The 27,321-nt window shown below is 49.7% G+C and overlaps 1 protein-coding gene across 2 annotated transcripts in view; it reads left to right on the plus strand.

Annotated features, from left to right (window-relative positions):
• LOC311243162 (alpha-N-acetylgalactosaminide alpha-2,6-sialyltransferase 1-like) overlaps window positions 1-10,152 on the plus strand; it is a 163,287-nt gene extending 153,135 nt beyond the window's left edge. For both annotated transcript variants that reach the window (XM_084332277.1, XM_084332278.1), the window contains 3 exons: window positions 2,238-2,321; window positions 2,668-2,767; window positions 9,952-10,152. In XM_084332277.1, coding sequence (XP_084188403.1) covers window positions 2,238-2,321; window positions 2,668-2,767; window positions 9,952-10,149 — 382 coding nt within the window. In that variant the 3' untranslated portion in view covers window positions 10,150-10,152. The remainder of the gene's footprint in view (window positions 1-2,237; window positions 2,322-2,667; window positions 2,768-9,951) is intronic.
• Window positions 10,153-27,321: the final 17,169 nt, after the last annotated feature.

Consider the following 27,321-nt stretch of genomic DNA (forward strand, 5'->3'; position numbering starts at 1 on the left):
AAATAAAATAGTATAGCATGTAAAATAGAAGTAAAAATAGAGGTCACAGTGTTCAGTATAGACATGTACAATGTTCGATGCAGAATAGAAGTAACTGAGTTACCATACAATATACAATATACTATGCAATGTACTAATATACAATACTCTATAGTGCAGAGCAGAAATGGGATGAGGTACAATTTAGGTACAATTTACAGTAAGGTGTACGAGTTGTAGAACTTGTAGTGCAAATCCTTTACCAATAAATATAAAGTGTAAAGTGTGTTTAGGTGTTCTAAAGTGTGTAAAGTGGGTGCTGCAGTGAGTTGTTTGTTTAAAGTGAGTGTGTGCGTGTGGATGTGTGTGCTGTGTGCATTTGATGGTTGTTGCATAGTGTTTATTGTTCGTTGAGCAGCCTGATGGCCTGGGGATAGAAGCTTCTTCTGAGTCTTTCTGTGCTCGCCTTAAGACTCCGGTATCGCTTGCCTGACCGCAGCAGTTCAAAGAGGCAGTTGTTCGGGTGGCTGGAGTCCTTGATGATTCTCTTAGCCTTCCCCCTGCACCGCTTGTTGTAAATGTTCTGGAGGGTGGGAAGCCCCCCTCCAATTGTGCGTTCGGCTGAACGTGTCACTCTTTGTAGTCTGCTACGGTCTTGTGCAGTGCTATTCCCAAACCAGGAGGTGATGTTGCCAGTCAGAATGCTCTCGATTGTACATGAGTAGAAGTTCCTAAGGATCTTCTGACTGACTTGGAACTTCCTTAGGCGCCTGAGGAAGTAGAGGCGTTGTCGTGCCTTCTTCACAACACTGTCAATGTGTGTGGTCCATGTCAAGTCCTCGGATATGTGGGCTCCGAGGTACTTGAAACTGTTCACTCTCTCAACCGGTGCCCCGTCGATGCTGAGGGGGCTGTAGTCCTTGACCCCCGACCTCCTGAAGTCCACAATCATCTCTTTTGTTTTGCTGACGTTCAGGGAGAGGCAGTTCTCCTGACACCACTGCGACAGATTCTCTACCTCTTCCAGGTAGGCCCTCTCGTCGTTGGCAGAGATCAGGCCCACCACTACTGTGTCATCAGCAAATTTGATGATTGTGTTGTTGTTCCACTGTGCCATGAAGTCATGTGTGTAGTGTACAGGGAGTAGAGGAGGGGGCTCAGAACACAGCCCTGGGGGGCCCCTATGTTGAGCGTGATGGATGAGGAGGTGCAGTTGCCTGCTCTTACCACCTGGGGTCTGCCCGTCAGGAAGTCCAAGACCCACTGGCAGAGGTCATAGTTCAAGCCCAGGTCCCTGAGCTTGGCTATGAGTTTGGAGGGGACTATGGTATTGAATGCTGAGCTGTAGTCAATGAACAGCATTCTCACATAGTTCCCCTGCCTCTTGTCCAGGTGTGATGGGCTATGGCATCCTCCGTGGATCTGTTAGGGCGGTATGCAAATTGCAGGGGGTCCAGGTTGATATTGACACGGCGGCCATTTTTGCTCTCATGCCATGCTCAGGTTGGGAGTCCTTTCCACCCTATTCCCGCCTCAGGTGGAAAGGAATCCCAATCTGAGCGCGACATGAGAGCAAAATGGCCTCTGTATCAATATGACCGATATGCTAACAGTGTGGAGACACGCAGGGAAGAACTGCAGCCTCTAGAACCAGCAGCAAATAAAGCAAAATAAGCTGCTCAGTGTTTGAATAAATTAAATGAAGGAAAGAGAGAGATAGAGAGGCCATTAATCCATTAATCTTTCTTGGGTTCATTGAAGTATGGATGCATGTTAAATGTTTTTTTGTATGTATTGAAAGCAGGTTTGTAGTGGAAGGTAATTATATAAATGGTTATGATTATTATATATATATGTATCCACATCTGTCTTTACATACCTGCATATATAATCCTTTTTACATATCTGTAGATACTATATCTATATCTGTACACATCCCTTACCTACTCTTACTAGTTATACAGCTGGCCAGTATGACTTACTACCATAGTGTCTTTATACCTGTATCACTGCACATACTAATACTATAATGTGCTTATATTCAGAGTTAATTATATTGTTTACACTGCTATCAATCAATAAAGGAATATCTTATCGTATCTAATCTCATTTTATCTGATCTTATCTTATAACATTGTACACACATTTGATTGATGATTATCACTATTACTCAGTAGTACTCATTTATATATTTCATATCCAGTTGATATCCTATTTGAGGACTGTGTTGAATCTGTGTTTATAATATGTTTTGACAGGCCAGTTGAAGCCTACATGGGACAGTTTGACGAGGACCGCTTCTATGTTCTGCACCCAGACTTCCTCAGATATGTGCGGAACAGGTCAACCTCCTCTCATCCTTAATCCAGTGCTAATCTACTGCCTAGATATGTGTACATGATTGTAAACAATAAACTGTAATGTGTGTAACAGCTTTTAAATCCATTGAGAGACTGCCATCTTAATGGTTGAATGCATGCCGTTGCTATCTTGGTACCAGTTGATGTATGTACCTGTGAATTACATGTGTGATGACATCACCTGGCACCAAGATCAGCCAATAGTGAATTGCAATAGCATATATTTGACCATGAGATGGCAGTCTCAATGGATTTATTTGTGGTGTTTAGTTGCTCTCTAAACGTGTGTATGTATGTGTGCACGTTTGCCATTACTCCTTGTCTGTAGGTTCCTGAAGTCTTGGACTCTTAACAACAGGTACTGGGCGATAGTCAGACCCACTAACGGAGCGTTCACTGTGTTCCTGGCCCTACATACCTGTGATGAGGTAATAATAATGTCTTCAACGCCTCCTATCTACTGTATAGAGTGTGTAGAATGATAGGGATTCCCTATTGGCTTGGGATATCTGGGTTTTCGCTTCCCCCCGGAATGGGGTCTCTGTCCCATAAAATTACATATAACATCTACCCCTATCGGGCAAGCGCTCAGCTCCCCCACCAAGGCCACTCCACCGAATGGAGTCTATCACGGGCGAACGTGATCTTTCAGACGGGGCTCTGGTAAAAAAAAGTCCTCTTTCAGAGTCTACTCTAACGGTTAGAGACAGGGCTCTGGTAAAAAGTCTTCTTTCAGAGTCTACTCTAACGGTTAGAGATGGGGCTCTGGTAAAAGGTCCTCTTTCAGAGTCTACTCTAACGCTTAGAGACGGGGCTCTGGTAAAAGGTTCCCTTTCCTTTCCCTTCAGAGGCTACTCTAACGCTCAAAGTAGTTTCTGTTTCTGTACTTTAAGTTTTGTACCACATTTTCTGCATTGTTGTTTACTAATTTCTACTCACTGTACTTAGATTGTACCTAGGTTGTACTTTAGATTGTATATGTATATTCCTCTTTACTTACTTTTTACTTACTTTTATTTTTACTGTATGAAGCACACTCTCAGGGGCTCATACAGAACCAAGCATTTCACTGTAAAGTATGTGTATTTTATTGTGACAATTAATAAACAAACTTGAAACTTGAATGCTTAGAGAGGGGGCTCTGGTAAATGGTTCCCTTTCCTTTCCCTTCCCTTCCTTCATCCAATCCCCGCTGAGCGCACCTGCCCAGGCCGCGTGTATATTTTCCCGAACGGAGTTGTGAGAACTGGGGTCTGGAGCACAGCCCAATTGCTGAATACACGAGAAGAGAAAGGAGCGGTTTCAAGGGTGTTTAATGTCAATTGAGCAACACAGGAATTGGGGGGAAATAGAACAGGGTTATGTTCTGTCCTGTGGCTGCCACGGCGGCGGGGATCGAGCAAGCGGTCCTGGTGCTTGTCGTGGGAGCTGCTGGGTGGCAGCGGGAGAATAGGTGTTCCTCTTTGGGAACGGTGACGTCCAGACAGGGACGCTGGGTGGCAGCGGGAGAATAGGTGTTCCTCTTCGGGAACAGGTGACGTCCAGACAGGGACGGCGGTCCTTTGGGGCACAGGAGAGAAACGGGTTAGAGTAAGCAAATACATGGAGGGTATCTAGCAGTAGAGCTTTCGGCAGAGACGTCGTACCTGGGCAGTGGTAATTAATACCACGACAGCTTCTGGTCAGCGTCGAGGTGTAGAAATAGTCCCCTCATCAGGGGAGGATTGGGTGCAACTGGGGAGAGTGGGGTGCTTGCCCGTGTGTGAATTAGGGGGATGGAATACAGCTGGGTGAATGAGGGTGAAGGAAGGGGTGACTGAAGAAAGAGAGGATGATGAGGAGTGCGCAGTGGATAGAGAGGGAGATGAAGAGGAGCGTGTGGAGGACGTGAGGGGAAAAGGAGGGGGAGTGAAGTAGGCCCGTGCTGTGATTTTGACAGGACCCCCCCCTCGACGGGCGCCTCCCGGCGGCCCAGGCTTGTCAGGGTGAGCCCGATGAAAGTCCTGGACGAGAGTTGGGTCCAGGATCATCGACCGGGAGATCCAGCTCCGCTCCTCTGGGCCGTAGCCCTCCCAGTCGACCAGGTACTGGAAGCCGCGGCCGCGTCGCCGCACGGCCAGCAACTCCCGGACCACGTAGGCCGGGTGGTCATCTATCACCAGCGGAGGAGGGGGCTCTGGAGCAGGGGGAGACAGGGGACTGGAGACCACCGGTTTGAGCTGGGAGACATGGAAGGAAGGGTGAATGCGCATATGGGGGGGGAGCTGGAGCTTGACAACAGAGGGATTAATGAGGGACAGGATCTTGTAGGGCCCCACGAAACGGGGGGTTAGCTTTCGTGAGACGGATTTGAGTGGCAGGTCCCGAGACGAGAGCCATACCATCTCACCTGGTACATAGGCGGGAGCCGGGGTCCGGTGGCGGTCGGCGAAGCGCCGGTTCTGGTCCGCAGTCCGGAGCAGCGCAGCCCTCGTCTCCTCCCAGATCGTCCTGCAGCGACGGAGATGGTCCTGCACCGACGGCACGGCGATCTCCTCTTCCTGGGCAGGGAACAGTGGGGGTTGGTAGCCTAAAGATGACTCAAAGTGGGACTGATCTGTGGCCGCCGAAGACAGGGAATTGTGGGCGTATTCCACCCATGGCAGGAAGCCGCTCCAGCCGGAGGGGTCCCGGGCTGTCACGCAGCGGAGTGCGGATCCCAGGTCCTGGTTGGCCCGCTCCGACTGGCCGTTGGTCTGAGGGTGGAACCCGGAGGAGAGGCTGACCGTGGCCCCCAGAGCCCGACAGAAAGCCCTCCAGACCTGGGATATGAACTGAGGGCCCCTGTCGGAGACGAGATCCCATGGAGCCGGAAGACGTGGAGTACCATCAGGTCAGCAGTCTCTGCAGCAGAGGGGAGTTTGGGGAGAGCAACGAAGTGCACAGCCTTTGAGAAACGGTCAACAATGGTGAGGATGGCAGTGTTACCGTGTGAGAGGGGAAGGCCGGTGACGAAGTCCAGGGCGACGTGCGACCAGGGCCGACCGGGGACTGGGAGCGGACGAAGGAGCCCGGCGGGCGGTCGGTGGGAGGCCTTCGCACGAGCACACACGGTGCACACCAGGACGAAAGCGCGGGTGTCCTCTCTCATGGTGACCCACCAGAAGTGCCTCTTCAGCAGGGATAGTGTCTGGTCGATTTCCTGGTTGGCACACGAACCGGGAAGCGTGAACCCACTCGAGCACCTGGGAGCGGACGAGGTCAGGGACAAAAAGCCGGTTAGGTGGACCGTTACCTGGGTCCGGCTGGGCACGCTGTGCCTCCCTGACGACGGACTGGATCTCCCAGGTGGCGGTGGCCACCAGACAGGAAGTGGAAAGGATGGTGTCGGGGTGTGTGGACCCCTCCTCAGGGACGAACTGCCGGGAGAGGGCGTCTGGCTTGGTGTTCTTGGAACCAGGCCGGTAGGTCAGGGTGAAGTTAAACCTAGCGAAGAACAGCGCCCCGCGAGCCTGGCGAGAATTCAGGCGCTTGGCCGTTGAGACGTAGGCGAGGTTCTTGTGGTCCGTCCAAACCAGGAAGGGGACCTTCGATCCCTCCAGCCAGTGCCTCCATTCCTCCAGGGCTAGCTTGACCGCCAGGAGCTCCAGGTTCCCGATGTCGTAGTTGACCTCGGCTGGGGTTAGGCGGCGTGAGAAAAAGGCGCAGGGGTGCAGCTTCTGGTCGGTGGCAGAGCGCTGGGAAAGAACCGCCCCTACTCCGGTGCAGGAGGCGTCCACCTCCACCACGAACTGGCGCGATGTGTCCGGCTGGACGAGGATGGGAGCGGTGGTGAAGCGCCGGCACAGCTCGGCGAAGGCGGAGTCCACTGCGTCGGACCAGACGAAGGGCACCGAAGGCGAGGTGAGTTGGGTGAGAGGCGCCGCGACCAGGCTGTAGTCCCTGATGAAGCGCCGATAAAAGTTGGCGAATCCCAGGAAGCGTTGGAGCTGTTTAGCGTTGGTGGGACGGGGCCAGTCGGACACCGCTCTGATCTTCTCGGGGTCCGCCCGGATCTTGCCGCCCTCTATGATGTAGCCGAGGAAGCCGATGGAGGAGACGTGGAACTCACACTTCTCCGCCTTGACGAACAGCTTGTTCTCTAGAAGACGCTGGAGGACCCGGCGGACGTGCTGGACATGCTCCTCCATGGAGCGGGAGAAGATCAGGATGTCATCTAAGTAGACGAATACGGAGCGGTGGAGTACGTCACGGAGAACGTCATTGACGAGGGCCTGGAAGACAGCAGGGGCGTTGGTCAGGCCGAAAGGCATTACCTTGTACTCGAAGTGGCCGAGTGGTGTCTTGAAGGCCGTCTTCCACTCGTCTCCCTCCCGCATGCGGACAAGGTGGTAGGCGTTCCTGAGGTCCAGTTTTGTGAAGATGGTGGCACCTTGCAGGGGCTCAAAAGCAGAGTCGATTAAAGGTAGGGGGTATTTGTTCTTTACCGTGATGTTGTTGAGACCCCGGTAATCGATACAGGGGCGAAGGGAACGATCCTTCTTGGAAACGAAGAAGAATCCTGCGCCGACAGGAGAGGAGGAGGGGGTGATTATGCCCGAGGCCAGGGATTCGTGAACGTACTTCTCCATTGATTCTCTCTCTGGGCGCGAGAGGTTGAACAGGCGACTAGCGGGGAGTGGCGCCCCGGGGAGTAAATCAATGGCGCAGTCGTATTGGCGATGGGGAGGCAGGGAGAGGGCCTGTTGTTTGCTGAAAACTGCCTTCAAATCGTGGTAGGCCGGCGGAATAGCAGACAGATCTATGTTCTCTTTGGGGGGGTACGAACCGGCGCCCTCTAGTGGCGGCCGAGCCGACTGTAGACAAGCGACCTGACAGTGGGCGCTCCAGCTGGTCACCAGGCCGGTAGGCCAATTGATAACGGGATTGTGTAACTTGAGCCAACGCATGCCAAGGACAATGGGATTGTGGGGAGAGTTGGTAACGTGAAACCGAATATTCTCGCTGTGATTCCCGGATAGCAGAAGGCGAAGGGGTACGGTGTGGCGAGTAATCCGCGTGAGAAGTGTCCTGTTTAACCCCCGGGCGTCGCGGGGTATCGACAAGGCGTCAGTAGCGATGTTGTAACGGGAGACTACTCCGGCGTCGATGAGGTTCTCGTCTGCCCCTGAGTCAACCAGGGCAGATAACAGGAGTGTTTGGTTATTCAGACACAAGCGTGGCGCGGAATAGCATGTTTGGGCCAGAGCTGGGAGCGATATCTAGACTCGAACAGACGCCTAGCGCTACTGTCGAGCCCCGTCGTTTGGGCGAAGCGAGCAAGAGGAAACGGAATGACCCGTTTGACCGCAGTACAGGCATGCTCCTGTAGCGAGCCTGTGTCGGCGTTCGCTGGAAGGGAGGCGTGAGCGGTCGAGATCCATGGGCTCGGAGGACCTATTTTCTTCGGCGCGGGCAGCGCGACGAGGAGGGCCGGGTATAGGCGAACGAGCGGTGCTAGCCTTCTCTCGACGACGTTCCCGAAGACGCAGGTCCAGTTCCCTGGCCAAATGGATTAGTTCGCTCAGGGAGGTGGGTCTTTCTTTGAACGCAAGCTCGTCTTTAATAGCGTCGTTCAAGCCCTGGCGAAAGGCGCCTCACAACGGTGTGTCCCCCCAGTCGGAGCCGGCGGCGAGGATGTGGAAATCGATAGCGTATTTGCTTACGCTGCGGCTTCCCTGGCGGATCTAAAACAAGCCGGAGGCCCCCTCTGAGTAATCTGGAGGGTGGTCAAACACTTTACGCATGTCGTCGACGTACTGCGAGTATGAATTGCAGAGGAAGGAATTGTTGAAGTGGAGAGCGGTGGCCCATCTCAAAGCCGCGCCTGTGAGCAGCGCAGACAGGTAAGCCACTTTAGACCTATCGCTGTGAAACGTGTGGGGTTGTTGTTCGAACACTAACGAGCACTGGAATAAAAACGCACAGCATTTGGAGACGCTTCCGTCGTAACGTTCTGATGCGGGGACAGGGGGTTCCCTATGCGGGGGGCTTGGTGCAGTGGGGGTAGCAGCTGATGAGCCCTGCTGTGCCAAGTGTGCCTCGACAAGTAGATACTGTTTCTCTCACTCCATGGAGTCGAGGGCGAGCGCGGCCAGCTGGGGCGGCCACACGGGCGGTCTGGCCGTTGATGATACTCACAGACTGCTTCTGAAACTTCTTCCATTCCTCGGTCTCGTGTACAGCTGGTGCTGTCATCATGGTCGTGGTATACTGTGAGAACTGGGGTCTGGAGCACAGCCCAATTGCTGAATACACGAGAAGAGAAAGGAGCGGTTTCAAGGGTGTTTAATGTCAATTGAGCAACACAGGAATTGGGGGGAAATAGAACGGGGTTATGTTCTGTCCTGTGGCTGCCACGGCGGCAGTGAGCGAGCAAGCGGTCCTGGTGCTTGTCGTGGGAGCTGCTGGTTGGCAGCGGGAGAATAGGTGTTCCTCTTCGGGAACGGTGACGTCCAGACAGGGACGCTGGGTGGCAGCGGGAGAATAGGTGTTCCTCTTCGGGAACAGGTGACGTCCAGACAGGGACGGCGGCCCTTTGGGGCACAGGAGAGAAACGGGTTAGAGTAAGCAAATACACGGAGGGTATCTAGCAGTAGAGCTTTCGGCAGAGACGTCGTACCTGGGCAGTGGTAATTAACACCACGACAGCTTCTGGTCAGCATCGAGGTGTAGAAATAGTCCCCTCATCAGGGGAGTATTGGGTGCAGCTGGGGAGAGTGGGGTGCTTGCCCGTGTGTGAATTAGGGGGATGGAATACAGCTGGGTGAATGAGGGTGAAGGAAGGGGTGACTGAAGAAAGAGAGGATGATGAGGAGTGCGCAGTGGATAGAGAGGGGGATGAAGAGGAGCGTGTGGAGGACGTGAGGGGAAAAGGAGGGGGAGTGAAGTAGGCCCGTGCTGTGATTATGACAGGAGTTGCACTTCCGCGTTCGGTTTGCGCGATCTGATTGGCCACTGACGTTTTTTTCACCGTGAATCGCGTTACTCCTAACAATCGCGCCAGCAGGCTGTTACCCTAACCCTAATCCTAACTTTAACCAACTAACCCTAACCCTAACCTTAACCCTAACCTTAACCAACTAACCCTAACCCTAACCTTAACCCTAACCTTAACCCTAACCCTAACCCTAACCTTAACCCTAACCTTAACCAACTTCGAAAGAGAGCGACTTCGAAAGAGTCACCAAGCTTAACCAGTTTGTTAGGAGTAACGCGATTGGCGCTTTCTCCATTGGGGAAAATGTACAGGCGCCCAGGCCGCCTGCATCAGGCCGTTGCAACGTAATAAACTATCGATTTAGATGGAATTCGTTAAACCTATCCATTGTATCTGTTGTCATTGTAAGGGTTGAACTTGCGAAAGAAACTTGCTAACATAATACTGCAGGCTATATCTTTCTGATTTCTCTTGTAATGCTTAGCATGACTTGCTCCACACGTTGGCACCATAGACTACTGAGTGCCAGGGTCCCACATTTTTCCCATTCTTGCTGATGCCTCACATCTTATTGTCTATATCCACGTTTCTCTCTCTCTCTCTCTCTCTCTCTCTCTCTCTCTCTCTCTCTCTCTCTCTCTCTCTCTCTCTCAGGTGCATGCTTATGGCTTCATGACAAAGGACTGGAGTAAATACCCCAACTATTATGTTGAAAGACACGCAAAAACGAAGGTCATTTTCTACGCCAATCATGACTATCTCTTGGAAATGAAGACCTGGAAGAATCTGCATGATGCCAAAGTCTTGAAGCTTTACCAAAGAGAAGAGGAAAAGAAAGAGAAGCAACACTGATACCACACTGCTTTTGGAACCAACAGTAAAGTGATACTGTATATGGTGTTTGATGGATACAGAATAGGTGGTGGTTTGTAAACCTTTCATTGACTATGTTATTATTTTATTTCTAAGCTACAGGTGTTTTGGATGCATAACACGATTCGAATTTAAAGGCCTAACCCTCAATCCAGAATGTAAAGGCCTAACCTGTGGAATGGAGCCGGCGCGGGTACAGAAACCGACATTGTCGCCAATTTGTAATGTCCACACTTGGACTATTAGTAATTATAATAAGCACGCAGGAGTCAGTAGGCTGTGTGGTTATTCCTCCGTCTTTATTCCATCCTCCAAGAACATCAACAACATGCTCGCTTCACTCGCATACATACACACTGGACACACTTCCTAGTTCTTGCCTATAGCCTCTTGTGCCTATTGTGCCGCCTAACGGTGGCGGTGGTAATAACCTAGTATTAACAATAATGCTAACCATGCAGAACACAACATCTCCCTTTTTATCATAAGGTTAGTACTCTACTCACAGCAGATGGGAATGGGAATGGGAACGTCTCAACCAATTGAATCAAACCAAAATCAAAAACGTAAATTGACAGTCTACTCTACACTGTCGCCTGGCAGACCTACTGGTCTCTGCCCCTAGGCCTGCTCTCCTGAACCCTGCACTACATAATCCTTAAACGATACCGGGGGGTTTCTATCCCGTGTCTGTCTCCCTGGATCCGGTTCTCTGACAACGTTTTCTGGATAAAGGGTCAGGTGGGAGGCATTCCACTTCTTTCCGTCACTCAGAATGTAAGTGCCAGGCCCTATCTGTTTCTGGACGGACAGCGGGTCTGTGAAACGTGCATCGGCTTGCGAACGCGGACCCTATCTCCACACTTGAACCGCGGTCTCTCCGCTCCCCTCTTGGCGTCGGCATAGATTTTCATTGCTGTCTGTCTGTCTCTCTCTCACGGTCTTCCGGACTTCCTCATGCGCTTCCAACTTCTGGGGTGGCAGGATGGTCAATTTGGTCCGCATCTTCCTTCCTCGGAGTAGCTCGAATGGAGAGACGCCTGTAGTCACGTGTGGTGTACAGTAGCTCTGTAGTTGTGTAGGAAGGAGGTCACCTCTCGTTTCCATGGCAGCTGCCGCTTCTCTGTGCCCTGAATGCATTCCTTAATGCAGCGGTTCACGCGTTCAATGGCGCCGTTTGCACGAGGATAATAGACACTAGACCTGACATGTTTAATGCCTCGCTCCTTGAGGAATAGCGCGAAAGAGGATGAACAAAACTGGGGCCCATTGTCACTGACCAGGGTAGTAGGATTCCCTTCTCTGGAAAATACAGTAGTGAGAAACGAAATCACGTTATCTGTGGTCACCTGAGACGTAAATGCCACCACCGGCCACTTGGAAAAGTAATCGACCATTGTTATAGCAAAACGACAGTCGTGTGTACCTCTTTCGAACGGGCCCATAATGTCTATGGCAACCTTTTGGAAGGGCGCGTCTGGCATCTCAACCGGCTGCAGCGGAGCAGGGCGGGTCCTGGCAGTTTTATCACTGTTCTGGCAAGCAACACATGACTTTATGATATTACTCACTTCATTGTCCATTGACGGCCACCAGTACAACTCACGTAGCCGCTGCTTGGTGCGGACAATCCCCTGGTGGCTCTCGTGAGCCAAATGGATCAGTCTGGGCCGCAGGGAGCAGGGCACAACCAAGCGACTTCCCCGCATGACGTATGCATTCTCCACTGAAAGTTCATCTTGAATGGGGAAGTAGGCTGCAAGACCAGGTGTAACGGCCTTCCTAGCTCTAGGCCAACGCTGCGCAATCTGTGCACGTAGAGCCCTCAACTCTGGGCACGCCTCACACGCAGCACTCAACTCAGACAGCGGCAGGGCACCTAATGCAGGTGACAACTCCGCGATCATCTCCGGCTCCATCTCATCTCCCAATGGTACAGGTAGCCTCGACAAGCAGTCCGCTATGAAGTTAATCTTCCCCGGGCGGTATTTCACGTCGTACTGGTAGGTGAGCAGTCGAGAGGACCAGCGGGCTATCCTCATGCCCGCTCTGTTCATTCCTCTTGTGGCGAGGAGAGTTGTCAGCGCTTGGTGGTCGGTGACCAGAGTAAACCCCACAGGTACGTCCTCCACCTCTCAACCGCCCACACACAAGCCAAGGCTTCCTTTTACGACTGTGGAATACTTCCTCTCAGCCGGCGAGAGAGTGCGGGAAGCAAACGCGACAGGGCGCTCCACATTGTCAGGTTGCAGCTGTGTCAACACTGCCCCAAGTCCATAGCCCGACGCATCAGTGGACACAAATGTAGGCAGAGCAGGATAAAAAAATGCCAGAGCTTGGCTACTCGCCAGGGTCGTCTTCAGAGTGGTGAAGCTCTTCTCAGCAGCTTCAGTCCATGTGAATACAGCATCCGGCCCAGTCCTCAGGAGCTCCCTGAGAGGCTCAACAATGGCGGCATAGTTAGGAATGAACTTACTAAACCAACCAGCCAGACCTACGAGAGAGCGCAGGGCAGTCATATCCTGTGGGGCAGGTGTGTCGCTCAGGGCAGAAACAGAGTCCGGGTCCGGCTGGAGCCCGTCTTTGGAGATCACGTGCCCTAGGAACGGGAGGCTGGGCTGGCTGAAGACACACTTCTGCATGTTCAACTGGAGGCGGACGTCGTTCAGGCGGTGTAGGACACCTCGCAGGTTGGCATCATGTTCTGCCTTGTCCTTGCCATAAACCACTATGTCGTCCAAGTAGTTCTGGCAGCCTGGTTGTCCCTCCAGGATGGTCTTCATCATCTTCTGAAATGCGCTTGGCGCAGAGGCAAGTCCAAAGGGAACTCTAGTGTACCTAAACAGTCCCTTGTTTGAAATTAACGCAGTCAGGTTTCTACTGTCTGGGTGTAGCGGTAACTGGTGGTATGCTGAAGCAAGATCACACTGTGAAAACACTGTAGCCCCTCGCATCTCATTAAACAATTCCTCCATATGTGGCAGGGAATAGCTATCTATTATAACTGCCTTATTGGGCTCCCTCAAGTCTACGCACAAGCGGATGCCCCCTAACTTCTTTCGGCCGACTACAAGGGGCGATACCCAGGGTGATGCATCCACTTTCTCTATCACCCCTGCCTGCAGCAGCTTCTGTATTTCAGCTGAGACTTCATCACGCACACTCAATGGTAATCTACGCAGCTTCTGCTGCACTGCCTTCACTCTGTCATCTATTTCCACTTTATGGATGAACCCCTTAACACATCCCACTGGTTCAGCTGTAGTGGGAGCAGCCTGTGTCTCCTGCACTTGGACATTCTTAGAAAGCACTGAGCCCCCTACAATATGACAGTCCAGCGACCTAACCATGTCCATTCCTAACAACGGGGATCCACTTTTGACAATGTAGAACGTTGCAGGGACAGACACTCCATCACGGGAGACAGCAGCTGTGAGACAGCCTATCACTGGCAGGGGCTCTCTCGAGTAAGTAACTAACCTAATCCTAGGCTCAGTTAACTTGCAATCGGTGAAGTATTTCTGACATAGCGCTTCTGGCTAAATTGACACACTCGAACCTGTATCTACTAGTAGATCAACACTACATTTGCATCCAGGAGGTGCCTCAATATCTACAGTACAGAATATTTTGTCAGCAGACCTACTGTCAGATACCATATTACAAATGGTCAACTCGGGCACAGTTACCTCACTCACATCATTAATGGGGGACCCTGATGGAAATGGGGGACCCTGATGGAAACAAGACAAACGTCTTTCTCAGGTCTGCATCCCCTTAACAATTGTATGTATTGAGCCGTACTGTATTGTACCCATTCTGCAATCTGTTAAATAAAGTTTTCATTCATTCATTCATTCATTCATCATTAGTATTGGATTTACAGACTCTGGAAAAATGTCCCGTTTTACCACAGTTATTGCAAGTTGATTTCACAGCTGGACACGTAAGAGAGTTTGCAAGGTGGCTTGAGGAGTCACACCGGAAACAGCGGCGCTGCTGCCCCAATGCAGTTGTGTCAGTAGAAGCAGTCCCTGAGCTCCCCATTCCAGCCCTGTAGTTCCCTGCCTTCCCCTGGCGGCGGCGCTGTGTCCCCATGATTGCCTGGACCGGAGTCCCTTGAGCAGTAGGCTGCGCCCATTGTGACTGCGCCCCCCTCAATAGGGCAGAGCTCTGAACAGCAGACTCGAACTGGCATGCTAATGTAATAGCTGTTGTAAGTGTCAGATTCTCCTCCAGCAGAAGCCTGTCCTTAATCACAGTGAGGGTGGCACGTTCGATCAGCTGATCACGTATCATCTCGGATTCCATCCCCCCGAACTGGCATGTCGCGGCTAGTTCACATAATGCAGAAATATATTGCGTCACACTTTCATCCGGTCTGCGCATCCGGCGGTCTCTGCGTGCGCTGTCTGAATCTATGGCGCGCTGTCACCGTGTTCACTTTAGGGGAAAATTGCCGGTCGAGAGCCGTCATTGCGTCCGCGTAAGTAGTGCCTACTTCTGGTAGCGTGTAAAACAGTCTCTGGCCCTCACTTCCAAGACAGTGTAGCAGTATCGCCAATCTCCTCCAGGGGCGTCCATTTGGTATGGCAAGGTATGGCACTCGCCATACCTTGGCAAACAAAATGTAAAAAAAAAAAAAATATCTATGTTGATTTAGAATTCGAATGTCAACATTATGAACGAAGCTTCGAACTATTCGGTACAGCCCTAGCATGTTTTGATATTGTCAATTATCTCACTTTTACTAGGTGACTTTTACTGTGACTAACTGAAATATGGGGCGTTTTTTTTTTATCAAAGGGCAGCAGAGACAAGTGATACAGGGACACAGGTAAGGTCTGGCTTAGTGATTATAATAGTGCAGTTCAGCATTCAGTAACCCATACTTTTTGTGAATGTGTTTTTGATACTACATTCTGTTGAACACACACCTCAAAACCGTACCTAAGGAAAATTGGCTCAATTGCAAGAAAAGTAATAGACAGTTATGATATTACATTCTGCATCATTTGTATGCAAAATATTGTGGTTCCCTGCTTTAGTCTGTTGACACATTTCTATACTAAAAATGCTTGTGTAGTCCTGTGTCATACCTAAATGTCATATAACTGAATTGTATAGAAACAACTCACCAAAAGTGACTATTGCACAACTGATTTGACAAAAAAATCCACCAAGGGGGGGAAACCCCCCCTTCACACCCCCCCCCCATTCTGCTCGCCATACCTTGCCTCTTACTGAAAGGACGCCACTGATCTCCTCGCATCCGGCCATGCATCCCCCGTAGCATTAATCACCCTCAGGTAATTCTCTAAGATTCTTTTCCAAGTAGCAAATGGTATTGCAGGCTCCCCCACGTCAGGAAGGAATGGAGCCGGCGCGGGTACAGAAACCGACATTGTCGCCAATTTGTAATGTCCACACTTGGACTATTAGTAATTATAATAAGCACGCAGGAGTCAGTAGGCTGTGTGGTTATTCCTCCGTCTTTATTCCATCCTCCAAGAACATCAACAACATGCTCGCTTCACTCGCGTACATACACACTGGACACACTTCCTAGTTCTTGCCTATAGCCTCTTGTGCCTATTGTGCCGCCTAACGGTGGCGGTGGTAATAACCTAGTATTAACAATAATGCTAACCATGCAGAAAAGAAAGAGAAGCAACACTGATACCACACTGCTTTTGGAACCAACAGTAAAGTGATACTGTATATGGTGTTTGATGGATACAGAATAGGTGGTGGTTTGTAAACCTTTCATTGACTATGTTATTATTTTATTTCTAAGCTACAGGTGTTTTGGATGACTAACCCTCAATCCAGAATGTAAAGGCCTAACCCTCAATCCAAAATGTAAAGGCCTAACCCTCAATCCAAAACTTAAAGGCCTAACCCTTAATCCAAATTGACAATGTTAGCCCCACCACTGGAAACCAAAATATAGTGTTGGATGATTTCTTATTCTCTCTGACAGAACATGGACACCTGTTATTTGCATGTGAAACATTTGTAAACATTAGGTAAAACAACCTGACCTGGCTTGTTACACAAGAGTCATCTGGGAAGTTGTCCATTGAAACTGTTTGGAATGGAATAGGGCGAGCACTTAAAAACAAATACTGTCCGGAGTATCTTTGTCCTTGAACGTACACAAAGAAATCCACAGACCAAATTATACATGAAAGACTTTCTCTGGGTGCACTGATCTTTTTAATCTCAGGATAGAACATGAAATGTTCCTTTCTAGCTGAAAGGTGGTTGTGTTTGTTTGAACTCTTTGACTGCCACGCTGTTTTTCCATCTTTACTCCCCGGAGCCAGCTTTTTGACCATTTTCACGATTTTGGCACTACTGGTCCCTGCTGTTCTGCCTTTACCACTACTGGTCCCTGCTGTTCTGCCTTTACCACTACTGGTCCCTGCTGTTCTGCCTTTACCACTACTGGTCCCTGCTGTTCTGCCTTAACCAGCACTGGTCCCTGATGTTCTGCCTTTACCACTACTGGTCCCTGCTGTTCTGCCTTTACCACTACTGGTCCCTGCTGTTCTGCCTTAACCAGCACTGGTCCCTGATGTTCTGCCTTTACCACTACTGGTCCCTGCTGTTCTGCCTTAACCAGCACTGGTCCCTGATGTTCTGCCTTTACCACTACTGGTCCCTGCTGTTCTGCCTTAACCAGCACTGGTCCCTGATGTTCTGCCTTTACCACTACTGGTCCCTGCTGTTCTGCCTTTACCACTACTGGCCCCTGCTGTTCTGCCTTAACCACTACTGGCCCCTGCTGTTCTACTGTTCTGCCTTTACCACTACTGGCCCCTGCTGTTCTACCTTTGCCACTACTGGTCCCTGCTGTTCCACTGTTCTGCCTTTACTACTACTGGTCCCTGCTGTTCCACTGTTCTGCCTTTACTACTACTGGTCCCTGCTGTTCTACTGTTCTGCCTTTACCACTACTGGTCCCTGCTGTTCTGCCTTTACCACTACTGGTCCCTGCCGTTCTGCCTTTACCACTACTGGTCCCTGCTGTTCTGCCTTTACCACTATTGGCCCCTGCTGTTCTGCCTTTACCACTACTGGTCCCTGATGTCCTGCCTACTACTGGCCCCTGATGTCCTGCCTAGACATTTGTTAATGGTGAATAATCTTCACTTTAGATTAGGGCACACAATAACATCGGCAAATGATTTATAGATCTTTTAAGAATGTTTTACAAATCATTTGTTGAACATGAACAAATAAATGGAGGAACAAATATAGTCGTTTTTTCATATCCATTTTCCAGCATCTACAAATGTGTTACTACACATTAAATAACATTATTTAATGATGAACAAATCAAGTACAATGTTGATAATGAGTTATAAATAATGTTAAACTAATTTGTAAATGTTATACAAATAGTTATAAATGATTTAATAATAATTTACGAATGTATATAAATGGTCTGTTCATGATTAATGATCTAAATACCTTATAAATGTCTTATAACTGAGTGTTATTATAAAGTGTTACCATCTAATCTAATCTGGGGCAACGGTTGCTATGTGTAAAACAATGTGTTAATTAGATATGAGAAATACATCAACAAAAACACAATGATTTGGTGTTCTCTCCAGATATACTCAAGATAATACCCATCCCCCTCATTGTGAGCAGTTTCATTCATTCATAATAAAAAAATTTGGGTGAACTTTAAAATGAGTACTTTTTTTTGAGCAATTTTTTTTATTTTCAATTTCATGAAACAACACAACTCACAACACAATAATAACAATAATACATAAAAGACATCCAAGAACATAAACTAACACAACACTGATTAGACAATAAGGTTGTCACCAAATAAAAGTATAATAAAATAAAATAAAATATATACTATAAAAATTGCTTAACGAATCCCCTCCACCTCCAGGCCCGGCAACCGCAAGCCCCATCCCGGAGGACTCCCAGCCCGGCCCCCCTGCGAGCCAAAGCACCACGCCTCTTTAGCGCCTCGACCCGCAGAGACTCCGAACCGCCGCCACCCCCAGCCAGAGCCCACGATCACCAGACCCAGACCAGAAGGGGGTCAGAAATATATACATAGAATCAACATTGAATGAAAAATAATAAATAAAACAAAAATACAAAAAACACCATAACCATCAACACACATGAATATTCGCTCATTCTCCCCCCCACCGCCCCACCCCCCCCACCCCCCCCTCTCGCCCCAGGACCACAACGTGAGACATCAATATAACACCTTATTCAGTGCTCATCTTCCAGAATCATATGTGTTCTTTTAGTTTTTCCACCACTGCCCACCATACCGCGATATTGGCCTCATTAACACCTATGATACGTGCAGTGGAAATCTCCAAATAAATAACATCAAGATAGGTGAGAATCCATACCTTCGGACATCATTTATCTGGTTGTATCCAGCGTGAGGCAATCAGCTTTTTGGCAGCCGTCAGACCAGCCAAAATGAGTCTCTTTACTTGTGCAGAGGTCTGCAGTTGAGAAACATCATTTAACAACAAAACTGAAGGCAAGGCCGGTATAGTTAGAGAGAAAATCTCTGACAGCTGAGTGGTGACATTTTCCCAAAAGCTCTCAACAGGAGAGCATTCCCAATACATATGCATGTATGTTCCAATGGCACCGGCTGGACACAAGGTACATCGAGAGTCAGGCCTGAGACCCATCAGGTTCAATCGCCTGGGGGTCAAATAAGTCCTATGAACAAAATTTAGATGAATCTGTTGGTGATCTGGGTTGCGTGATGATAGCCTAATATTTTCCCATACCACATCCCAGTCAAAATCTATCCAACTCAGGGATATCCTTTCTCCAAATCGTATCTAAGGGTAGGTCTTTGTATGAGGAGTTAAGTAGGTGCCGATAAAAGTCAGACGAAGCCTCTCGATGTCTCTCTGTCATAGAAGAATTTGTGAAACCGATGACGTTCTAGTGGAGCGTCCCATGGAACTCCGTGAGCCTTTAGTGCTGCCCTCATTTGTAAATAAAAGAAAAAGGTGTTACCGAGGAGATCAAATTCGTTGGATAGGTCCTGAAAGGACCGGATACCAGAGTCATTGAACATATCCCTCAATAAATGGATACCTTTCCCCTCCCATCTGGGGAATCTAATGGGTCGTTGTCCAATAAGGAGCAAATTGTTATTGAATAGTGGGGAGTACGTGTGCCACTTATGACGGTTAGTGCATGCTTTCTGGGTGTCACGCCAAATCTGGATCACGTGTGATCAGAGGTCCAAATCGTAATTTGCATTGCTTAATTGAGATGTTGGTATACATGATATCTTGAAGTCTGTGTGGGGATACCATCTCCTCCAATGGGCGCCAGGAAACAGCCGCTTGAGCGTCAAACCAAGTGATAAGAGGTCTTAGAGAGTAAGCTTGGAAATAATACTTAAAGTCTGGAAATGCTAAACCCCCATCGAGCTTACTCCTCTGTGCAGTGGATCTCTTTAAGCGTGGGTGTTTGTTATTCCAGACGAATTTATATGCAGCAGAGTGCAGTTTTTGCCAGTAACCAACAGGAGGGGACAACGGGAGCATGGAGCTGATCAAATAAATTCTAGGTAAGACATTCATCTTAATTATCGAGGCACGGGCCTGTAATGAGTTCTTTAATTTGGACCACCTGTCAAAATCCTTCGTAATCCTGTCACCCAAGCTGGAGTAGTTATACTTTACTGTCTGGTTGACAGTTGGGAATATTTCAATCCCCAGGCATTTAAAGTGCTCTACCATGAGAATATTTGCCGGAAGGAGGGTTGTTTTCGCAGCCTCGTTGAGTGGAAGAAAGGCTGATTTTGGCCAGTTGATCTTAAATCCAGATAGGCTGCCGAAGTCATCTATTACTTGGAGGAGGTAGGGCAGAGAGACGGCTGGGTTCTGCATAAATAGGAGTACATCATCCGCGTATAAGCTGATATGGTGATGTGTGCCCTTAATCGACACAGGGGATATAACCCGGGATTGTCTTATGTAGTGAGCTAAAGGTTCGAGCGATAAAGCAAAGAGTCCTGGGCTAAGAGGACACCCCTGACTAGAAGAGCGCGAGACCGCGAAGAGTGGTTGAGCAGAGCTTCCCTGTCAAAATCATGGCAGAGGGACCTGTGTAGAGGACTTTGATCATGTGAATGAAACCCTCACCCAATCCCATCCTTCTAAGTACTGCCCATAGATATGACCACTCCAATATGTCAAAGGCCTTCATCGCGTCTAAGGACATGACAGCCGTAGGGGTGGCGACATCCTTACTGGCATCAATCACGTGCAGTAAACGTCTGATATTATCCGTGACCAGTCGGCCTCATATAAAAAGCCGGTCTGATCGGGGTTAACCAGAAATGTCATATGCTTCTGAAGTCGGATGGCTAGCACCTTAGCATATAGCTTGAGATCGGCTCAGAGGAGATTTAAGAGTCTATAGCTGCCACATTCAGTGGGGTCCTTATCTTTCTTGAGTAGAACAGATATAAGTGCCATATTGACATCCCTGGAAAAATTGCCCTCCTCGACTGAGTGTAAAATCATTGAGAGTAATAAGGGACCAAGTATATCCCAAAACGCAGTGTAGAGCTCCGGTGGGATGCCGTCCCAACCTGGAGCCTTGCCCCGCTGCATGTCCGCAATTGCTTCCATGAGTTCCTCCAGTGTGATAGGTTCAGCTAACCGCTTTGCGTCCTCCTCTAAGACTTGTGGTAGGTTAATTTGATTAAGATAGTCCTCCAGCTTGGCGTGATCAAGGACCACTTCTGACTCGTATAGGTTGGAATAAAATGAGCGAAATGTGTCATTGATTTTCTTGGGGTCGGTGGTTATCTGCCCCTGTTGGTTCTTAATGGCAGGGATATCCGCAAATTGATCGCTGGCCCGTATTTTCATAGCCAGTAGGTGACTAGGTCTAGAGCCATGAAAGTAGTAGTGTTGTCTTGTTCTGTGCATTTGAAATTCAGACTGTTGTCTCAAAATGGAGTTTATCTCCTTTTTCACCACTTTTGTAACTGAGGGGTACAATTCCCTGACTGTATTGATAAGTATGGTATCATTAAACCACTACCGCTTGATGTACTTTAACTTCTGGCCATACAGTACACGATATCTAAGTATGATGAACACTTTCCCACATATGAAATCAGGTCCACACAAATATAACAGTCGAAGGTTTAATATAGCAAAAGGTATATACAACATTCACTTAATTACATTTATGATTTGAATGCACTTGTAAGGCAAATGAGTATTCGTAGGCAAATCAACACTGAATGTCCAATCTCTGGTTACGCAGGAAGCAAGTATACAACCTGGTTCTTTAGGGAACTATAGCGATGGTACTTAAGGATTATAGCGGGATACTAAAGGGGTCCTGCTGGTTGTAAGTCAGTAGGGGGGGGGGGTTTAGAGAGCCGTCAGCTGCATCCCATCTGGCCAACGATTCCTGGGGAGAATTCAGGTACAGAACACAGTGCCCGCAGGATCTTGATCCACAGATGAATACACTTGGGCCCTCTTGTAGACGGTAGCTGTAGGCTGTAGGTCCACAACGAAGGAGAAGCGAGGCGGCCTCGGTCTGGGTTGAGCGCCGTCTCACCTGGGCTCCTCTCGGGGGTAATTCCAACACTCACCGGCGTTGGCTGTTATCCGCTCCACAAATCAAAGCACCCAAAGCAAATAGATATTCCATGCCGTATAGGCTCAGCAGTCGTCCGGGTAGGTAATCCAATGTGCAGGTCCACTCGTCCTCGCCCAGACCTCCTCGGATGAAAGCACCACGCGTGGTCTGCCCAGCCTGGTTAAGACTCTAGATAACGCGAGGAAACGATGGGGGTGCTGCTCACTTTAGAACTCTAACCGAACGATGCACCATACATAATAGACTATTATTACTTAATAGAAATACGGTGCCAAACTATGACAATTCAGCTATGAATTTACACGAGGTCTCAATGCCTATTCTGGGGCCAAATAGGCCATACTGCACCACACGTGGGTCGTGGGTGAGGCTTCACGTCTGTTACTAGGTTGGAGGGTAAAGGACTAATGGACTAAAAGAAAGTTCTACTTTACTTGCGCCATATTTATATGCACGGTGAACAAATAGTACCATTCGTATTTCGGTAGCCGTATTCCTACGCGGAACCGGGGCTAGTTGGGACATGTTCGTCGGCACTATTGAACTTGACTCAAGGGGCTTGTCTGCTGACGCCAGGTTCTTGTCCAATGAGAGAATGAACTATTATGGGCTGTAGTAGACTAAAGGGATATTCAGTGTATATGTACAAAGAATATACAAGGGATATCAAACGATATACAAATACTATTAAATATATATCCATAAATAAATATATATATTCGGTTTAATCTGATCCTTCACAACAGCCGCCCCCTAATTAGTCCCACCTAATTAGCTAAGCAGAGACAGATTAACCGCACTGTCTACCACTCAAGGTCCGCTGTAAGGGTCAGTCAACTCACAAAGTCGTGGGGTCATGGTCGTCATCGATAGTGTCTGGGAGTCTTGGCAGTTCTATTAGCCTCGCCACGGGTCGTGTGTACGTCCGCCCTTGGACGAGCACTTCAGCTGCTCGGACCTTGCCATCGGCACCGGTGATCACTTTGCTTACGCGGCCAGCCGGCCACATAGCTCTGGGTAGTGACTGGTCGATAATCATGACGACTGTTCCTTCTGTCAAATTGTCTCTCTCTTTTACCCACTTCTGGCGGGTCTGTAGAGACGGTAGATAGTGGAGTAGGAAGCTATTCCAAAACTTGTCAGTCAGTACTTGACTGTACCTCCACATTCTTCGGCCGTTCGCTTCTTCAGGCCTGTACATTGTCTGGGGTAGCGCGGGGTCCAGCCGCACCATCAAGAGTGTGTTGGGGGTGACTGGGTCGACATCTGCTACATCACTTGAGACGTAACCGAGGGGCTTGGAGTTCAATACTCCCTCGATCTCCGTGAGGACTGTCATTAGGACTTCTTCTGCCACAGTCTGGGCCCCAAGCACGGCGTACAGGGCTGTCTTTATAGAACGTACTTCTCGTTCCCAGGTTCCACCGAAGTGGGGTGCGTTCGGGGGATTAAACTGGAAGTCAATCTGGGATGGAGCGAGGTGGGTCTTAAGTTCTGGGCCCATAGCTTGGAAGCTCTCTCTCAGCTCTCTTTCTCCGCCTTTGAAGTTTGTCCCGTGATCAGACAACAATGTAGACGGTTTTCCTTTCCGCGATGTGAATCTTCGGAAGGCCATAAGGAATGAGTCTGTGCTCATGGTTGGAAGGAGTTCGATATGTATCGCTCTGGTGGTCATGCATTTGAATACAATACCCCACCGCTTCTCGGTTCCTCTTCCTTTCTTTATATACAACGGGCCAAAACAGTCCATGCCTGTGGAGTGAAAGGGCTTGTCGCCGAGTCGGAGGCGACAGGGAGGTAGGTCAGCCATCCGGGGTATGCTGGGCTGCGCGCGCCACTTTCGGCAGTCTAGACAGGTTCGCTGGAAGCGTCGCACTGCTTCTCTCCCTTGAAGTATCCAATAGCGACGTCTGATCTCCGCGAAGACTTTCTCTGCTCCTGCGTGGTGCACATCCTCGTCGTATTTCTTTATGATCAGCTCTGTGACCTTGTGTCGGCTGTTCAAGACTATCGGGTACTTAACGTCATCCGGTAGGTCGGGGGCTCTCCGCAGACGACCACCCACTCTGATGAGATTATGGGCGTCACTCTCGGGTGCCAGGTGGAGCAGTCTGCTGTCTGATGGGACGGGCTTTCCTCCCTGTAGACAGTCTAGCTCATCGGGGAACGAGTCTCTCTGGGCTCGTTGTAGTAGAAGAAGTTCTGCTTCTTCGTAGTCAGCTGCTGAAATGTCAGTGGTGGGCTGAATCTCTGGGTGGTGCCACAGGAATGTCTTTAGCTGCGCACTCTGTAGGGTGAGGCAATCATCTATGTTGGGGTCTGTGGAGGCGACTGTGCTCAATCCACAGAACATAGGTTTCTTGTTTTCAGCCTCCTCTTTACTCGCCTCCCGTGGGGTGGGCGTAGGCCACTCTTCTTCCGGGAGGCGTGTAGCTTTATGCCAAGCAAGCAGTGCAAAAATTTACCGTAGTGGCATGCAGTAATGCGCCTTTCATTTTCGCGGAAATAGGCTGTCTATTGCCATTCTCTTTGACAAACTCTAACCTTAACCAGCTCCTTAACAGCGCCTAAACTTAACCGTTCTAACCTTAACCAACTCCGAAACAATGCCTAACCTTAACCTTAACCATAGAAATTATATTGCCATTCTCTTTGACAAACTCTAACCTTAACCAGCTCCTTAACAGCGCCTAAACTTAACCGTTCTAACCTTAACCAACTCCGAAACAATGCCTAACCTTAATCGGCGAAAGAATACACGTTAAAAAAAAATCACGTTAAAAAATATTTTCGATGGGATTCGAACTCGCCAGCAAACAAGCCATAGGATCCACAGCCATGTGTCCTTGCCAATTGAGCTATTTGTTGGATACTGAATAAGGGGCGGTGACTTATATATATTGAGCTCCGCTCGTGTCGCATGCGCGGGCACCTCGCGCGAGCACGCCGGCGCACGCACGCACCTGAGCGAGCACGCCGCCGCCGGTGCACGCACGGTAGCATTTGTCTGAAAAGAAGGGCGCTTTACCGCACTAGCGTGCGGTGACGAATGCGGAAGCATTTTTGCACTGCTTGCTTGGCATTAACGTACATGCTTCCGGGAGCTTGAGGAACTCTGGTCCGTCACTGTAGATGTTGTGACGGGTGAGGTCATCTAGGGACATTCCCCGGGTGATGACGTCAGCTGGGTTGTGTTTGGTGTCCACATACCGCCAGCTTGCTGCTTCTGTTAACTCTTGAATCTCTGTGACTCTGACTCCCACGAAGACCTTGTATCTGCATGAATCAGACTTGATCCATGTGAGTACTGTCGTAGAGTCTGACCACAAGATTGTTCTTTGCACCGGGATGGTGAGTTCACGTTGGATTAACGTGGCTAGATGCGCTCCTGCTAGGGCTGCGCAGAGCTCTAGACGCGGGATAGATTGTTGCTTTCGTGGGGCTATTCTTGAGCGAGCCAGGATGAAAGCGGTGTGTATCTCTCCTCCCTTCTCTTGGGCACGCAAGTAGGCCACAGATCCATAGGCTACTTCGGGGGCGTCGCTGAAGACGTGTAGATCCATCTTGCATGTCTCTGGCCTCACTGTGGGTGGGAAGTAGCTGCGGCGTATGTTGACGCCTGGGAGTGAGCGGAGTTCCGTCTCCCACTCTCTCCATGTGGAGGCAAGGTGTGCGGGTATTGGGTCGTCCCAGCCCTGGTCCTTGTCCCATAGTGCTCGTACAATCATCTTTGCCCTGGTGGTGTAAGGTAGAATACATCCCAACGGGTCATATTGTCTGGTGAGTGTTCTGTACACACTCCGTCTGGTGGTCGGTATCGCCGTCGACCTTCCCTGCTCCGTGGTCAGGGGTTTGTGTCTATAGTGGAGCGAGTCTGTTTTGAAGCGCCAGACTAGTCCTAGTGTCATTTCTTGGGCTTCTCCTGGGATGGTTGCCATCCAGGTCTCGCTACTGGCGGCCTTGTCCGCGGGGGAGAGGCTGTGCAGTACTTGCGGGTCGCTGCTGGCCCACTGCCTGAGATCAAAGCCGCCTTTGATCAGGGAGGCGCGTAGCTTGAGTAGGAGAGCCTCGGCTTCTTCTTGGGTCGAAACGCTTTGTAAACAGTTGTCCACGTAGAAACTGTTCTTCACACTGTGTCGGACCTCTTCATCTGCTGCTGGGTCCTCTGCGACGTGTTTCTGCAGTGCAAATGTAGCACAGCACGGGCTGCATGTGGTTCCGAAGGGGAGGACTTCCCATTGGTAGATGGCTGGGTGCTCATCTCCGATCCTCTCTCTCCATAGGAACCGCAGTAGGGGCTTATCCTCCTCCACTAGTCTCACCTGCAGGAACATCCCTTTGATATCCCCGCTGATAGCCACCTTGTCCTGGCGGAAGCGTAGTAGCACGCCTAGTAGAGAGGGGCCGAGTGTGGGGCCGGGCAAGAGCTCTTTATTCAGATTCTGGGATCCGATCTGGTAGCTGCAGTTAAACACAATGCGATCCTTGCCGTTGTGGTGGACCTTGTGGTGCGGCACGTACCATGATTTGGTCGTCTGATCGGCCTCTTTAATGTCAATCTTCATTACGTGTCTCGCTGTGATTAGCTTCTCAATCTCAGCGCGGTACACACTCTCTTGAGCGGGGTCTTTGGCTAGGCGCCGCTCTGTGTTCAATAGATACCGCTCCGTAGCTTCTTTCGTGGCGTGAAAGGTGGGCATTCCCTCTCGCCTCAGGAGTGGAGTTGCGTATCTCATCACTCCGCCGACTGTGACTCTCTTTGTCCCTTGCTCGAGGAGGTTTATGGCGTAAATGTCTTCTTTAGAACGAATGTCTTTCTTTTCGTTCTTAAAGGGCATTGTCTCTAGTGTCCATAGCCTCTCGACATGCTGCAGGAGAGTGGTGTCTTCCTCTGTCACTCTGGAGTGGAGGCAGCTAGTGGCTGCTGTTCGGTTGAGAGATTTAGCGAGGGGGCCTTGTAGTGTCCATCCTAGGCGGGTCTCGACTGCTGCAGGACAGCCTCTGGGTCCTGTATGAACCCGGTCTATCGGGACTATGAGGTCTGCATGGTCGGAGCCTATCAGCAGGGTCGGGGTGGCGCCGTCTATGAGCGGGATAGGTAGTTGACGCAGGTGCACATATTTATCCATCAGTTTGGCGATGGGGTAGGTGTACTGTGATAGTCCTATTTCTTGGCTGGTGAAAGCATTTGTAATCCTATACCGTCTCTCTGGCTGCCCGCTTGCTGCGATAGTGAAGGAGACATTCTCGCCTTTTATCGTCTTTAAATCTCTTCTTATTGTCCGAATCGTCATCTGGTTCTCGCTCCCCCGCAGTCCCAGCTGGGCCGCAGCGGATGCGAGGAGAAGGGTCTTCTCTGACCCGTCATCAAGGACGGCGTAAGTGTCCATGACTTTATCTTGGTGGCTCAATGTTACACGGACTACCTTTAAGAGCACCTGGGCGCCGCTGCTGCTGGCGGGGTCAATGTACATGACACTTGCCTTTGTGCTG

This window comes from Notolepis coatsorum, assembly GCF_963971535.1.
Source record: "Notolepis coatsorum genome assembly, chromosome: 16".
Lineage (NCBI taxonomy): Eukaryota > Metazoa > Chordata > Actinopteri > Aulopiformes > Paralepididae > Notolepis > Notolepis coatsorum.